The 18,214-nt window shown below is 37.1% G+C and overlaps 1 protein-coding gene across 8 annotated transcripts in view; it reads left to right on the forward strand.

Moving 5' to 3' along the window:
- The window catches only part of NLGN1 (neuroligin 1), a 305,038-nt gene that overhangs the window by 43,381 nt on the left and 243,443 nt on the right, over positions 1-18,214 (forward strand). The window contains exon 2 of one of the 8 annotated variants that reach the window (XM_065639922.1): positions 2,771-2,783. The exons of the other annotated variants lie outside the window; for them this stretch is intronic. Within the exon in view, the coding sequence (XP_065495994.1) occupies positions 2,771-2,783 (13 nt within the window). The remainder of the gene's footprint in view (positions 1-2,770; positions 2,784-18,214) is intronic. 8 annotated transcript variants of the gene reach the window in all.

The raw sequence follows: 18,214 nt of genomic DNA on the forward strand, positions 1-18,214 counted from the left end.
AGGAGGAAACTGCTGAAAGGAAGTGGCTTATAGCTTACCATGTTGTTGTCCTTTGTATGACAGAGCTGAACGGGTAAGGTAGGGAGAAGAAAAAAAGAGGAATTAAAATAAGGAGACTAAAATTGAAGAGTATAAAAGATAAAACAGAGGAATGGACAAAATGAGAAGCAGGGTAGATGCCAAAAAGGACAGTTGTCCTGGTGATGTTAGTAGTTTAACCATATCACAAGTGTTGGTGGATACTTAACCCCTTGTTAACATACTCAGACCTTTTAGAAATTAGGAAATATTTACAAAGTCATCTTGAATTTCTCCCAGTTGAACTCCATGTAGCCTTACTGCTGCTAGTGAGGATTTTACTGATGTCAACTGAATACCTACTTTGTTTGGTAAATGGATTTTAAGAATGAAAATGAGATTTTTTTTTTCTTTTCTTTTTTTTTCTTTTCTTTTTTTTTCTTTTCTTTTTTTTTCTTTTCTTTTTTTTTCTTTTTCATATGCCATCAGTTTAGCACATACATCAGATGTATGCTGATAGGGAGAGCGGACAGGATTTTAGCCCCCAGCCTGTTACTAACTTTAGTTTGGTGGAGGTTCAATCTAGTTCACTTATTTGGCTTGCCTTGTTGCATGACTAAAGATCTAAGGGAAAAATGCTTAGAGTCCCAGCATCTGTTAATTTACGCTATTTAAAGTACAAATGAATCAGAGGAAAGATGTTTAAACCATTTTCTTTGAGAGTTTTCTCCGCATACTGCTTGAGTCTATATTGAAAATGATTGAAATTATTTTAAAATTCCAAGTTACAAAGCAGCCACTAGAAAATGATTTTGCATCATCAATTATCATAACTCCTACTATCCAGTAATGTGCTCTACTGGTGGGAACATTCAGTGGTGAGCTTGGCAATGCCTGTAAGGTATTGTTCTTCCTCTTAGACAAAACCCCGACGGCTGCTTAAAATCGTTATGTGTCATGGATGCTACACAGGCAGTTAAAGCCTCCATGAAAATGCACTACCTCTGTAGTTTGTAGGCACTACAGGAAATTTAATTGAAGCAGTTTGGGTGGCGTTATAGGACGTAACATCAGAGATGTTCCTTACTCTTATTACGTGCTTAAAAATATTATCTTAAAGTGCTCCCTAATAGTTTATTATAATTTTGTCTTGGTTTTAAAAAACGTCTTTGAGTATAAATAGATGAAAAATCCCTTGGTAACTAGGGTAATTACAGAGATTTTCAATTACCAATCTACACATTCACTGACTTTTCATTTATATCTTTCTTTTAAAATGGAGTGATATTACAAGATGAAGTAGATGCATCTTCTGTTTTGTCTTCTCTTCATGTTCTCAAGAATTTGTTGTTCCTTTGGGTGCTTTTGCTGTTGGCTCTCTGCTATTTTTTTGTTAAATTGTTCCATACTGTGAGAACAATAATACATGCCACAATTGCATTCCCCTTATCCCAAGCCGAACCACTGTCTCACTGAGTGTGTTCATGATATGAATGTTTCTTTTTATTTTGGACATGGATATGTATTTTTATTTCTGTGTGTATTCATAAACACTCCCAAATATACATATACATTATGGTTTCATATATACACAAAACTATAACCTTGCACGTTTTACAGGAGTAGAAACACATGACAACACCCTCCACAGTACGTTAATGTAAGCTGAAGAATCTGAAGAAATTGCAACAGATACACTTTAAAAATTAATGTTATTGAGTTGCAAGTATTTGGTGAATATTTTGTAATAAAAAGACTTCCACATTAAGTTAAATGACCTAATTATGAAAATTGGAAGATAAAATAAATGTTAAATTTGCAGTGTTGACAAAGTGATGTTGCCAATAAAAAGGAAAAAAAAAAAAACAAAAAAAACAAACAGAAAATGTTGGGGCCTAAATTCAGGGATTGTGTGAATAACACCTTGTTATAGCCCAATCTTTTCAAAATTTACTAATGCGCTTTCAAGCATGTTTTTCAATTAGCTAAGTATCACAGCTGCGTCTTACCCATCAGGAAGTCAGTGTTAGCTCAGGTTCCATGCTGGGAGGCCAGAGGGCTCTTCTGTAGAAGGGAATGGAATCCAAAATGAAGCTTCAAGGCGAGTCAGTTGATTGTCTTTTTTGTTTGCTACCATTCTTCCTTCTTTCTGGACATGCAAATAACACCAATTTACCTTAAAATGTGTGCAGATGATTTTGACTTCTGCTTATGTCACCATTAAATGTGATCCTTGGTGATTTACAGTTGCAGTTTTAAACTGGAATTAATGTGGCTGATTGCAATTATTTGTCTTTTTAATTTAAATAAAGTAGGAAGAGAGGTTTCCTGAATTTTTTACTTGGTGTATGAATGTTTCTACACTGGTTTAGAAGAAAACGTCTCGCAATGGTGAGTGCTACTGGAAGACAGAACAGTGCCTGTAATTGCACGGTTTGTTATGCAGTTGGAAGACTAGGAGAGAGCATGGCCCTGGAAAAATAATACAGCTTTTTACCTGTGTTGCAGAAGAAGAAATCTGTAGAATACCAAACCACAGGATATAGTCTTTTTTTGGAGCAGAATTATTAAGTTAGCCTTGCTTTACTTCCTTTGTAGAGGTACACAGTACCTGTTTTTATTTTACTGTATTTACAGTGTGCAGTTATGATTGTCTGTAAAAAGCTGTGGGGTGTGAAATAGGAATATATATATTTTTACATTAAAGAGTTCAGAATTGCTTTTCCTGAGGAAACTGTCAGTTACGCCAGAGAATATCAAAGTCAGTGTGAAGCTGTTATGCTAAAAACTTACTTTTCATTCAATTTCTCTGCTTCCGTATTTGAAATTTTGATAAAGGTTGAAAGTTTAGAGGTGACTGATACAATTATGAATGCAGTGAATGTTTAGTTAATTGGCAGCACTTTGAATAAAGGTACCATTTATAAATTATTCATTGATGTATATATTTCATGATTAATAGGTGGAGCTTGGTTCTTCAGCTCATTGAAAAGCATATTCAAATTGTTTCAGTAAATTCGTAACAGATGCTGCTCTAACAAATTGTTATAAAACACATTATAATGTGTAGATATAACTGAAGCAATATATATAATTTTACTGTTATTCAGTGTCACTGTTTTCTTATAGCATTTTTCACAACAGTGTAACACTGAATAAAGTAGGATTTTTTTCCTAACAGGGAATAAAACCTTATCCTACTTGTGAAATACCAGCTCCATTAAAATCGTTGGTGAACTTTAGACTATCATTGCCATGTTCAAAAGTAAGATTCAAATTTTAGTATTGTAAATTGGCATGAGTGTCTTGATTCCACTCAAAGAAAAAAAAGGTTTATAGATTGAACAATAATATTGTGGTTAATGTATATGAAAGCTACTACTTCATTGCTATTCCCAAGCCACTCTCACAAAGGAAGAACTTACTTATTTAAGTTTTCAGTGGAAGTTCAAGTCTCAGTTGTATTCATTCAAGCCCTCCTCCTGCCTATGAAATAATTTTCTATGAAGAAGCATCCTTTGTGAGTCTCTGAAGTCTCTACAGGCCTTTGAGCTTCCTTTCTTAGTGCTCCTCCATCAACGGGGATGATGGTGGACAATATTTTCTGCTATTCTCCATCTTTTGTCTTGCAGTCACTCAAGTTCATTGTTTTCTCTCTAAAGGGGGTCTAATCCTGTGGATATGTGCACCATACTCTCTTTTGTAGTCTCCTACTGAGTTTTTCAGTGAATAAATATTCACATCCATTTGACTCAGGGAGACAGCAGGACTGAGGTCTTGGTTTGGAAAGTATCGTGACTGTGGTTAAAATCTGTCTCAAAGCAGCGAGAATCCGGCAGTCAGTCCTATTTTGGATTATTTTCACATGAATCTTCAGTTAACAAGAGTACTGAATTAACCTCCTATGACTGAGAACATGGAAGTGTTGCAGTTCAAATAGTTGTTCAAAGTCCATAGATTACTATATTTGATCTTCTCAAGGGATCCCACAGGTTGTTGACACACATGTTTAGAGAATTGAGTGAAACAGATGGTCAGTATTCACAGGAGAGACTAAAACAGGGTGATCAGCATATCAAAAACTGTGATAGAAGATTCACGTTGCCTGCGGAAAAATGAATGTGGAGCAGGTGGGGAGAAAATTACAATGTGCCATCGAATCAAAAGCAGGGCCTCTTGCTGTGGTTTGGAGGTGGTTGCTGTTTTGAGGATGTAGGTGCACTGATGTGTAGCCTCGCTGCTGGACACAGGCACACTTACTGTGAGGAAATTCATGTTATCAGCTTCATGACAAAAAAGGATATTTACCCAAGAAAACTCTTCCAGAACAGACTATGCACAAAGCACCATACCTTGAATGATATTCTCCCAGAATTTCTCTTCACAGCTTTCAAATGCATTATAGGCTTGCTAAACTCATCGCTAGAAGCAAACTTGCTGAGGACCACCACACGCCAAAAGAAGCCAGTTCATGCTGAGCAACAAGCATAAAATCTGCAAATGTATTTCTACCGCCACTGTAAGAAATAGTTCTCACAACACAACTATCAAAATTCATGGATTCTTTCTCGCTCTCTTCGTCTATCTCAGACTGCAACATATTTCATCCAGTGCGCTAAATGTCCTCAGGGAAACTGTGGGTGAAACGAAACCCCATGCATTAAAATAGATTCACACAGACAATTGGTGAAAAAATACGAAAATCATATTTTTCCCAAGACAACTACTCCATTTCCAGCCTCTCTTACAAATCCTTAGGGAAGGTCTACAAAATACCTTCAAGAGGCTGTGTTGGTAGAATAATTCACATCTATTGGACACTAAAACCAGGGACTCAACAAAGGTTTTATTGCATGTTATAATTTGGACTTCCATTCATTTATTGTATTGCAGAGGCAAAAATATCCTGTTTCTTTCCCCTATCCTGTTGGACTAAATTCCTGATCATCTCGTTTTAGTTCCTTCTGTGAATACTGAACATCTATTTTTCTGAATTCTTTAAACAACTTAGTTGAACATGAACAATTTCTCTTAACCATATTTTGCTTGAAGGTTACTGCTCCTACACCGAAACCGAGGACAAGCTTTTATATGATTCTCATATCCTTCTCACAACCACATTACCTGTTCTAATAAAGCTTTCCTTGCAGACCTTACTTCGCTTCTATCTCAGATCTCAACTAAAGCAACAATATTACATCCTGGCGAAGGGAACAGCATGTTGTTTTCACTTCTTACGGCACCTTGCTGTGCAAACACGTGCACATATACGTGTATGTGCATATATATATGCACATTTACATAAATATGTTCAGTGGTCAAATGGAAATGCAGACATTTCTGTCAAGTCTCGATCTCTCATCTGAAAAGTTGTAGTTTTGCTTTCCTGAGTGCATTGGTATGGTGTGTGGTCAAATACAAGTAATTTTCTACTCAGATACAGGCAAACAGTGCCCAGCAAATGGCTGACACTGTGTGGTTTTGGGTAGTGAAGGCATTTCTCTTCTCCAAATGCTACAGCTGCTAACTGAAAACCTCGGGACATCTGTGCTGTGACTCAGCATCTATATTTTAGAGTTTTTAATTTCCAAAATGTTGTTGATAACTCTTTCAAATAAGGGTTGGTCCCACAACAATCTGGTGATTTTCCCAGCACAACAGCGAAATGCAAATTCTTAAAATGTAAGGGAAATATTGTTCAATAATTTATAGTGTTAAATAATGAGCTTTCATAGGAATTTTTTCCTGAAATTTTTTTAGAGGTAATAGGATAAAAATCTCCTTGGAATATTCAGACGCCTGAACACAGCAAATTTTAAACTTGTATTTATTTAAAAATATAACTACTTGTTGTTTCTTAAGAGCAAAGCCTTCTACAGTCATACAAAAGATAACAGCGATATGGCTCACTGGAGACTATACGACTTTCTTTGAATTCAATGAAGTAAATCCTACTTAAAGGAAATTAGGCCTCTATCAAATCAGAGCTAAAATTTAGCCTACAAAACATTCAGTTTTTTCATAAACATTCTTGGGAAATTGTTTAAGAAAGCATTCTCTCGTTTGGGAGTACACGTTGTATATGGGTGGGAAGCTTCCTAAAATACTTAAGGATCTCTCTGAAGTCATTCACTGTTTAAAGTTTAAAGTTTAAAGGAGTGTTTTGTTGGACAATTGTTACTGAAATAATAGCTCTATATAGGTTTCATTTTTCAGTGATTTCAGTGCTCTGTGTACAAGTAAAAATTACCTTTTCCCCCCCCACCTAAACACACTGTAAATCTAACAAGGAATCTGAAGCAAACTGGGTTCTCTCCTCTTATGTCATCAATTGGAATAAACTTCCTAGAGCCTGAAGAGTGCCATGACTTCTACCGAAGCATCATCGTTATCTTCAGGCTGTGCCCCCAGCTGGGAGCCGTTTGGCCTGGCTGGGGCCCATTGATGCAGGTGTAGCTGACTGGAGGTTAGTGGACAAATACGGTGATTTGGACAAGGGCACCTGGTTTGTCGCTGCCTGTTGCCAGCACTAACTGGAGCTGGGAGCTCAGTATTGCACAGCCCAGGTTTCCCAGAGCTGGCTGGTTTGCAGGGTGGATGAGAACACGCTGCTTCTGGGCAGGTTGGTGGATGCATTGGGGTTCGGTGAGTACTGGTCAGAGCTGGTTGGATCAATGTTTAATGGCAGTAGGGATGGCACTGAATGGAGAGCAGGAGAAGGGGGAATTTATGCCTGTTTTCATAAATGTGTACGGATGCCTGTGCTCTGGTACTCTAAAATAACAGCCCTAAGCTTTTCATCGCCTCTGAGTCCATCTCTGTAAAATGTGACTCCACCTCCGCTTTATTTAATACTTCCCAGACGTTGTATCTGTTGAAAATATTCAGCCCTGTCTAATCAGAAGACAGGGAAATTGTTATGTTAATGGGGTAGAATAAGAATTTTGCTGTCAATGGGTGCAAAGGTTTTCTGAGAGCTTTTCAGTAAACGCGCAAGAATAATTCAATTTGGGTTATTTGTTAATCATCCTTTTTAATTAGGATTTTTTGCTTGTTCTGTGCTTTGCCTGCCTGCAACTCTCAGATGAGTAATTGCCACATATCTTTAGAAGGATATCATAGCAACCAAAACATGGGGAAGGCAATAAATGAGAAAGTCTACAGTCCAGTTTATTCCAGCAGACAATCAATGGAACTGCAGCTTCGATTGCAGAGCCTGAATTCATTTCTTGTATTTGATTTTCTCTCCAACTACCATTACAATTTACTTTTTATTAAATGACTTCTGATGGGCAGATGACTTTAACCTCTTCTGAGTCCTGTCCCTCCACTGTATTATTGTGGACTGTAGATTAAACAAAACCTACTGTGACAGAAGTAAATTTAAGCAATGTAGTTTTATTTTCTGGTGTCAGAGTAACTCTTAGTTGCTAAGTACTTTCATTCATTAGCTGAGCTTGATGTAATCTGCTCTGAAGTGTTAATTTTATCCTTGTATGGACCTATAAAAAGTTTCTAGAAAAGGGAAAAGTATCACTAGCAACAAAAAAAAAGTAATGGAAGTCTATTTCCAAGACTGAGGTGCACAATCGTATAATCTCCAACATTCTCTTCCCTGTCTTTCTTGTCAAAGGAGTTTTGTCTTTTGCCTCATATATTTCATAGAGCCACAAGGCTGCAGAAATAGTCAGCTGGCTCTGTATTATTTTTGTTAGCTGATCAAACTTCAGAGTAACCTGCCACTTCGACATGATTCTTCTAATTCTTTCACTAGATCAACTGCCAACAAGATATTTTTTATCCCAGTGCAGGGTGACTGATAAAAGCACTCTCTACGTGAAACTGATAAGAAATGAATACTCTCACAGACAAAATATACAGTCTTTGCAAGAGGCAGGATTATCACTTGTGTGAAGTAGTAATGCTGGGGAATGCAATCAATTGAGAATAACGAATTTGTGAGCCAGCAGTAGGTAGTATACAGGGTTCTCCTACCCTGAACCTGCAGGAAGCTGTTAGGAGGTGAAGAACAGCAGCATTAGAAAAACGTAGGTCTTGACTAGTCTTGTTATGAGTGTTTCTCAAGAACGTACTTTGCATGCTGCTTTTGAGAATTAAATTATGCTCGGAAGAGTGAAGGAAAGGAATGGTTGCCAAATAGGTGTCAAGCATGTTCACTCAAATTCTTGAAGTCATGTTCCAAGTAACATAAAGAATCTCCTGTGCATATTTACAAGGAAGCTTTCACAGCAGGACATCTGAGCCCAGGTGCATGTAGTCCAGAAAAGCACCTGGGCAGTCAGATCGCATAGGGGTGACAAGTCTTCTACAGGTGCTAAGTTAGAAAAAGTTAAGTAGTAGCAAGTTTGTTGGAGCAACCAGTTAGAGCTCTGCTGTGGCTGGTTGTCCTCTGTGAATGCTGTTGTCCTTCATCGGTGGAAGGCCAGTTGTGATTCCCTGAGACAGTAAGCTTTCCAACACTAGGGTAGGTGTCTGTCTTTTACAGTGGTCTATGCAAGGAAAGCAGCACTGGGCTAGAGAAATGTAGAGGTTTTTGTTGCAGTTGGTGTCAGAACAGAATTGTTTTGTTTTGCCATTTCGTGCTTTGCATAGTCATGAGTTGACATCAAAGAAATGTGGAATCGTCCTGTGTTGCATTTGTTGTTGCTCCCACCCATTCCTGCACTTTGTCGTCTTACACCTCTTCCCTCTCCCTGCACAAATTCTTCTTTGTTTCTTGCACCCATCACCCTCTCTGTTGCCTCCTTGCATTTAGTTCGTGTTCTACCCTTATTATCCATCTTTCTTTCTTACCTGTGAATTTGCCTGCCTCAGATTTTTATATAATTTTCTTTTCTAGTCCTAAGTTGGCACAGCTGCCATCTGACTTGTCTTTTGTGTGATATATCTTTTTTCCTCCATTCTTATGTTCTGCAGCGTGTGAAATGCAGTGAACAGTGGAGTTGCCAAGAAGCATCATACAGTGAGGAAGAGATAAAAGTCTTGAACTACGAGAGTATACTTTAAGCTCTGTGTGCTGCCACAGACAGGACAGGCTCCCCGTAGTACAGCTCTATTTATGTTGTATAAATTTTAAGACTAATTATGATCTATGTTGCTCATTCATTTTGCTTTCCTGAGCATAAGATCTAATTCCACCTGGGAGAAATGGCTTTTATCTGAATAACCCTGTGGTACAGGTGTAGGTTTTTTTTTGTTTCTGAACATCTTTATCACATATAGAGCATCCCCAGAAAAGAAAAACACTGAATTTTCAACAATTGCTTTGCAAACAGATCCAGTAACACAAAAGCTGCTAGTAGTTTATGCATTTTAAAACTTGGATTTAGTCAAATGCACATATTAGCAATAATGTGTTGTTAGATATTTGTCTTCATCGAAGGGTCACTTTCTATTTGAGTATCACTTAAGTATGTCTAAAGTGTGATTTAAGTTTGCAGTGGCTTTGTCCATCCCTATTACACTTCTGTGATTGCACTTTATTGCTTGCTCTCTAACCAATTTAGAAAAAGAAACATACTACAGTCAAAGCACCAGCATTATTCTAAAAATGTCTGTAACTGCTACTTACTGAAAAACGGAGAGGGAGCTTGCAGTAAGAATATGGTTTTTTGCTTGGAAGAAGAATAATATTAGAATTACACATGTGGCATAAAAGCAGTTTTATTTGCCTTGTTTCTCCACAAGATGCAGGGAAAGTTTAAAAGGAATAGCAGCTAATGTACAATAGCAGAGGACAAGAAATATGATTTATTGCATAGATCAGACCACCTTCTGTTAGCTGCTTTCCAGAAGAAAGCAGAATTTTTTAAAGGGTGCTAGCAAAACTTTTAGGGTTTCTTAAAATGAAAAAAAAACCACCTTTTTTTTTCCGCTACATTTTTAAAAATATAGATAGGGATATAGGTACTGCAGTAGTTCAAAATGAAAACATATAAGCACTTTTAGAATAGGTATTTTCTACACAATTATTAGGAATATGCACTTACAAAGAACAATTGTGCGATGTTAGCAGGCACAATATGAGTCAGAAGAGAAAACTAGTGGGGTTCAAGATTACATGACCTAATTCCATTCTCTTCAGTTCGCGCATTTTTATACTGTCTTCATCACTGTAGACTTTCAATGCTTTCCTGAAAAGCAATAAGCCATGTGAGCAGCCTCTGTGAGGCATGATTTTCTTTCTAGAGAAATTTGTTGAGATTTTAAGGTACTAAGATAATTTTGTTATTTATTTTCTCCTTTGCTATGGTTTGTGTAGGTTTTTGAATGTACTTTCAAACAATTCTCCTATAGGAAATCCAGTAGTGAGATCTGAAGTGTCTCTTAGGAACTGTGAATGTTCAAGCCAGCTTTAGGGGATGGTCTGTCCCCTGTACAGGTGTATTCTCAAATGTACTTCTTGGTCTCAGACCTCCCAGTGGTGATTTAGATACTCTGGGAGGTGACGGAGGCACACCTCATTGTGAGCAGTTATTGCCCTTCAGATTGAGGACTGTCCTCAACTGGAGATGGCAGAAAATCTTCCTGTAAACAGAGAAACTACGACAAACTGAGCATCGAGGAGGAATCCTGGAGCACTTGGAAGTGTAGAGTAAATTGAGTGTCTTTAGCAGCCTGCTGTTCCTCTACAAACTCACCCCTACTAGCCTGGTCCCAGAAGACCCATATATTTATTTTTCTGGCTGTGCTGTTATCTCACTGTGTGACTTTTCTGTATAAGCCACCTGTAGTAAGTCACATCGCTTAAAAATCACTTTTCCCATTTGGGGAAAGACTGGTGCTTAATTCATAAGCACAGGAGAAATGTATTGCGTTTGTAAGAGAGCCCATAGTTGCAACAATTTAATTCAGGCAACTCAGCCCTTCAGTTATCTTACATTAGCAGAGCAGACACCACTTTTCTTCGTTTAGCCACAGCAAGTACTTGACTCAAGTTGACCACCTGGCCATTTCTTCCTTCTTTCTTCTCTTCCATGAAATTTTGTCCTCTCCTTCACCCCTTGCCCAGCCATTCCCTGATATGTGGGCCCCCAAGGGTAAGTTCTGTTCAACAGAATTCAAGGTACAGCTTAACATTTCTTGTGGCCGATCCTACAGCAATGCATTAGTCATACTGCACACGCTCATCTATGTTGTACTGTTTGCGAATGTGAAATCGTAGATGTGGTTTTGTTTCTTTGCTGACCATAGTCTCCCTTTGCATCTCAGAAGTGTTTTGTGATGATGTGCAGTGTTAAGAGAGTGAACTCAAGAATGGTTTGAAAAAGTCAATGCTTTTTCCAAATTAAGCATATTGCCATATGGCATTTCTCTGGAATATAAAGGTTCATCAGCTTGTATGCCACCACTCTCTCTGATTCTTCTTGGTGTGCGTATTTGTAGGATCATCATGGATATGTCAGTGCAACAGGCATTTTCATTCCCAGAAGAAAATGTCTTCTATTCTGTGTGTGGTTTAATAGCTCCTGACTCCTTTATGAAAGTCTGCAGGGAAAAAATTTACATTAACAGATACAGTAGCTGTATTGGACCTTTAGATATGAACTCTAGAAACAACAACAAAATCCTTTCAGCTGGTTTAAGTGTCTCAAGAAACAAAAACTTGAACTTGACTGTCGTGTTCTGAAATAACAAAATGCAAATTTGCCAACAGCTTCTTATAAGTTTTTCTTTGGAAGTTGATACCCTGGGTCCATATTTATTCTCTAAACTGTACTAGCTAGGAACATAAGCTGTGTAGGTGTTAAGGAAAAGAAAAACAGATTACATTACAAAGCAAGATGCACACTGTTTGAATGCATCAATAATTCCCTTTTTCTTCTCTTTTTACAGCAATCCTGGAAAAGATGCAAATATATTCTACAATTTAGAGTGGTGCTGTTTATGACAGATTTACTTTAATATAAACCTAATTTCTTAATGCACAGAGCTAGATTTTGTACAGAAATAATTGGGCTAATTAAAAGAGAGTGAATGCTTTAATATCTTTTTAATACAACACCACATTTTCTACCTGTATCAGCTGTGTGTCTTATTCATTTTGAGATATTGGAGAGAAAGCAAAAGGGCTGGCGACATTACATGAAAGGAAGTAAAATTTTTCCAACACTTCAATATTGTTTTATGTTAAAGTGTCCTGTTCAATCCAAGTAGTCTTGCCCTAATCCTTTTCCCATGTCTCTTTCTACACACAACTTCAGGTTTTTAATGTGCACATGCATGAGCGTAATTTCAAGATAATGACAGCCTTGGCATTCATGGTGATTTATTTTTCAGTGTTTAGTAATGAACAATTTGGCTTTAATAAGTGAACAATTAATTGTCAATAAATTTCAGATGTTTATGCAGACCATAGGTACTTAGCTTGCCTTGTGTTCTTCATTGGGATCATGTGAATTAGTCATTCAGTCTTGTAAAATGTAAACTTCACCTTCTCCAGTTGCACTATAAACAAAAACAGATTCTCCCCTTAATATCCCTTTTTTTTGTTGTTTTTTACTCTTGCTGCTCTTAGTATCTAGTACTGGATTCGTCACATGCTCAAAACATCGATTGATTTCAAGGAGTACTGTATCAGATACTCATTTATGTGTGCTAGCAACTTTTTTTCTTACAAAGTGACTGTCATTGCCCATCTTTTCAATTTGTACAGTGTCTTTATTATACTCGCATCAATATTACCCTACAAACACTTCACAGCTTGCCATATTTTCTGTCTGCATCAGTCCTGTTCTACTAATAGCATTATACTTCATATTTTTCTCAATATTTACTGCTGACAATGATTACCTGAGTCCTGCTTTGTGGAGGAGTTTTCCAGCTCTTATTAGTGAATTTTCAATGGTGTCGTGAATCATGTTGTTAGTGTTTAATAAATATGAGCAAAATGGAATTATATTCAACATGGGTTTCTTTCTCATGAAAAGCAAGATCATCTTTTTTTGAGTAACTGCTGCAGCAGGGATGTAAATTCAGTTTAAAGGGTTCGTTCAGCTTGCTTGGGTTGAATGCTCGCCTGTTAGAGTCAATGGAAGTTTGCCATTTACTTCTGCAGAGCTGTGATTTCCTTTGCTGTTCCCCTTCCCAACCCCTTTCTTTTCAAATAAAATATCAATGTGATTCAACCCCAGCATGGGCCCTGGAAACCCTCGCTTCTTCTTTCTTCTCCTTCCTTACATTTCGCTGTTCTCTTCTTCCCCAAAAGCCGTTGTAAGCTTTCCTGATCCATGGTGCTGTTTGTATCGGAATACCCATGGCTTGTTTCTATCTTGATGTTATATTTTGTACGACCAGGATTTTCGTTGATCAGTATACTGCTTTACGTTGTATGTCTCTGGGAATGGGTAGGGTATTTAAGAAATGCTTTTCTTAAAGAAGAGAGTATCCACAACAAAGTATCTTTAAAAGTCGTTTGGATCTCTGCAAAATATTGCTAAAGTTTGTGTGGGGTCCTTTGAAGAGACAACAAGGCCACAGCTCACACGCAGAGAGAAGATACTTATCTGGACCTTCAGTAAAGTGTCATAGCCTTTCAGTTCAGATTTCCACGGTTTTCTTCTTTACACTCCCGTCTACATCACTGTTCAATGAATATTCTTCTATTAAGATCAAAGATGTGTGTGTTGCACATCCTGAGGAGATGGAAGAAGAGACACCAAAGCAAAATATATTCTGTCACTGAGAAAAAAATAAACAACTAAACAGAAATTCTGCCTCAAGCTGCCATCGTAGCTCAGCATTTCTGTTTGGAAGAGAGGGAGTTTTGTATACTGAACATCTACATGAAATGCTTCAGCAAAAATGTTACACATAATGGTAGAAGAGCCATGGATAAAAAGGCAAAAAATTGGATGAGTGCAGAATGAAGACATGCAGCACCTTGTCTGAAAACTGCACAAACAAGAACTGCTCCTTTGGGGGCTGGGACTTGGGACCTTGAAAGAAACGATACATTCCAAATAATTAGGTTTTGTTCTTTTTTAAAAAAAACTTTTATGAACTGACTTTCCATTCTAAGACTGATGCTACATATATATGAAAAATTATCCGTCACGAAATTCTTCTCTATGGAACTGTTACTGTCTCCAGGAGCATTTTCACAAAGAAATCTTATAAAAGAATCCTCGCATTTTCCATTTGACTATGTAATACACCAAATCTCAGGAGATATTAAATGTGTGTCTGTGGGAGAATGCCATGTTCCTTGCATAATTTAACCAGCATTATTACTCGGCAGCCTTCTTAAAGGAATAACAATTTCAAAGCTCTTTTTCTTGTTCTACATTCTGTGATGTGGTGCTTTTCTACATCCTTTGCTGGTTAAATAAAAAAACCATAAGAGTCGTAAAACAGCGCTACTGTTGCAGCAGAAAATAGACAAGGAGAGATGAAAGTAGAGATTATATCTGGGCTTTCAATTCAAGAAGTTACTGAAAAGAAAAATGCATAGTGATGGCAGAAATTGTTTTTCCTGATGGTGTTCCTTTATTGTTTAGTGCAGGTTTGTAGAAATGTATTTATAAGAGATGAAAGATGATGGGCAAGAATTTAACTATGGCAATTTTCTGTTAATCACTCCTATTTTTCAGTTGATCCTTACTGCATGAACCTTATGGCAGCGCTCAAGAAAGTAGAAATTCTTTCCGAGAATCTGAAAAGCTATAACCAGCTACCTGACAATCTTGTTCCTCTACCATGTACAACAGAGCATTCAGGGAACAAAAAAATACAGGAGTTTTTCTCCTTTACTGTCAATTTTGATCCACTTCAAGTGGACATGGCAGAAGTGTCTGGAGTTCTGTGTGCTAGAGCTTATGCACTTGGTTCTCTGTGTGGATTTCATGCATTTATCTGTATTTGAGAGACAGACCAGGAGGTATTATGCTGTGAGATGAATAATCTGCTTAAATAGCAAAGCACCGGTAAGCAGTATTGAAAGCAGTGAATGTAGGCTTTTTTTGAGGGCCATTTCCTGTGTGGCCTCAATAATATTGCTAAGGACTGGCAGTCTGTTTTCTGGCTCAGAGGAGATTTCTTCTGGTTTTGTAGGGCAAGTTTGTCAGGTATGATGTGACAACACTTTTGTATGTAACTGAATGATTACTTAGTGCTGACTACTTGTCTAACTACGAAAGAAAATAGTATAGCCTGTCATTTAGGTCAGTATTTTAGGTCTTTGTGGGAGTTGCTGTCTGAGGTTTAAGTTTTAATTTTTAAGTTTAATTTACAGCAAAGAGGTTCATTCTAAGAGAGCTTTTACTCTAAGCCTTACAAATGGGTAAGAAAAAAATTTAAGGTAGAGTTGATATGATGGAGGAGTTACCATAGCAGCAAAATATTCCATTTGTAGAACTTCAGGGAAAAATGTAGATAAACTTGGCTTTGTTGTTGAGTGAAGGAGATGGGTTAAGATCTCTCTGCTGAGAAATCAGTATAGCTCCATGGAGAATAATTGAGCTTCACTGAGATCAGATGAAAATCTGACCATGAGGCTGCTTCTTCTAGTCTCTGTTATAAACTAGGCAAAAATCCACTAAGTGTTACACCTGCACAAGTGAAAACCGAACCATGATCTGCAGTAGTATGTGGCAGTGAAGCTATGGGTGGCCCAGAGCATAGCAATAAGCAGCTTATGCTTTATTCCCTGAAGAATTGGGTGCATTAAATGTATTAATAAAACATGAGCTAACTGGAAGGAGTCCTTCCAGTCTGTTGGATAAATACGTACAACTTCAAATCTTCCCCATATTTGGGACGCTAGATTTTTGTGTGGTTTCTAAGTCTTCGTAAAAGTGTTAACTACTAAATAGTAGCACTGCTACTAGGGATGTTGACAAGCACAAGTTTTATGCAACCGAATGGCATTCTTCATCATGACTCCACTTAGCTACTCTTTTGCATGACTAAGTTTGCAATTGTGTCCCTTTGAGTGAGTCTTGATGATTTGAACAGTGATGAAGGTGCTATTGTAAGGAATATGTAGGAGTATCCATCCACAGGAACATTTAAAAATATGTATATACACACCATCTGCTGCAATAAGGTGTATTTCAAAGGAAAAAATATTTGCTCTTTAGAAGTGTCTCAGAGTTAAGAATATATATATATATTTTTTTCTTTAGAAAAGGCAGTTTCTAGAAAGAAATTCTGCATTCGGAGAAGGGGAAGAAAGAAACTAACTGAGATATGGGTATTTTATAGTTCATTTTTGGAACCCTCTCCGTATTAAAAAAACAAAACAAAACAAAAAACCCACACCTCTTTTAAAGTGCCTATTCAACAACTGGAGAGTGCTTGAAGAATAGCATCATTAAAATTTCATAAAAACGTAACACCATTTAGCTATGTCGTCTTGATATTTGTTTATACAACCAGGATCTGTGTTACCTTTCATAGAAAAGTTGAGTTGATTATGCTTTTATATGGTCTTTTCAGAACTTTCCAGCATAGAAGACTCCAGTCAGGATTCTCCTTTGTAAAGGCTTTTTGTATTCACAACTCTGCAAAACATTATATATTAAGCTATGTGACTGTATACTTTTCCTAAATTACTGGTAAAAGTACTATGAAATTGTATAGGGCCAAGAACAGATGTTCAAAGAGCCCTAGTAGCAGAACCTCTAGTGAGCAATGAATATCTAACAGTAACTTAAAATTGTCAGCCCAGCATAGTAATGTGCACATTTAGCACATTGAAATGTGCCACTTTAATTCTGTGTAGTGCTATTTTTTTATTAGAACATTGTGTGCTTCAACATTAAATTTCTTCAACAGAAAGATGGGTTTTTCTGTGTGTCAACTGAAGCTGATAGCAATTTTTTTGGAGAAGACTTAAAAACATGTTTATAAAATCAAGGTCAATGATATGAAGTTTTTTTTCTTCCAATTCCTTATATTTTTGCTCACTTGGCAGCTGCTTGCTCTTTTGCTTGGGATCAAAATCAAGCTAATGAGTTGCAGGTACAGAATTAATTTGGTTTGCGCGTCACATTTTTTGCCCAAGGAGTGTGCTTTATTAGTCTTCTGGATTTTCTGCAGTATACAGAGATGTACTAGAAATCAGCTAATTCTTATAAAAGAACTGGATAAAAGGTTTTGCTCATTTTCAAAATCCACCATTAGTAGATGACTGGTTTTCTTTAACTGCTGTAGGGATAAAATCCCAGCTAAATTAACTGTGTAGCATATCCACATATCTTCTGTTTTTCCAGATATAAACAGGGGTACTTACTGAATAATCATTTTAATGTATCTTTATTGATAATTTAAAAATCCTGATGTAGTAATGGATATATGCTTCACTGATAGATTCAATTTCTTTATTATTGTGCCTCGCTAGTTGCCACAGTTCTTTTTATTAGTGCTTTCCAGCTATCTTTTAAGTTTTTATGCAATGCAATCAGGATTTTTTTCTTGCACTTTTAGAGACAGACCTGCAGCACGGCTTTCACTTTTCTTTTTGCTTAGGGTGACTTTTTAAGTAAAACAGTAGTCTCTTGCAATTGTGGAATTATAGTTTGAGATTATTTTTCCCGGAACAATTAAAAGGTCCAGTTATCATTTATGTTTGTGGATATGTCTTGTTGGGAATTAGGAGTGTCTCTGTACAGCAAATGTAACCAGGCTGTGATCATTTACACGTTTTTTAGAGACATTTTAGTAATGGCAGCATAAGATAACTAGCATATGTCTTCCAGACTGATGTCACCTTGGATAATACGTTTTTCTTCTCTTTATCATACATGTTAAATCCTGCTCTTTGATCTAATATGGTACTCTGTAACAAACGTTAATGATTGCTGCTGTCAGATAGGACTTTAATCCATTCCAGGGCCTGGATGTCTGATGTGTGAATAATTTGAAGCAATAACACTTTCACTCCGCAGCCCTTGCTAGGCATGCTGTTCTTCCTGACTGCATGTATTTAGAGACTTGAAACGCTCCAGTCATGAATCCTCCCACCAGATTTTTGATAATTCTGATTTTTGTATAATTTCTCCTCAAATGGAAGCTTTTAAATATTCCTCTTATTTTTTTGTACAGACTTCTGGCATTAGCCTAAAGACGACTGATCACTTTGTTTTTTACATCCCTTGATGACACGATTCATTGTGCGGTGACACCCACAGTGTGCGTTCTGCATTTGATTATCCGAACCTCCTTCAATCTCTCA

The sequence above is a fragment of the Caloenas nicobarica genome, chromosome 8 (assembly GCF_036013445.1).
Source record: "Caloenas nicobarica isolate bCalNic1 chromosome 8, bCalNic1.hap1, whole genome shotgun sequence".
NCBI lineage: Eukaryota > Metazoa > Chordata > Aves > Columbiformes > Columbidae > Caloenas > Caloenas nicobarica.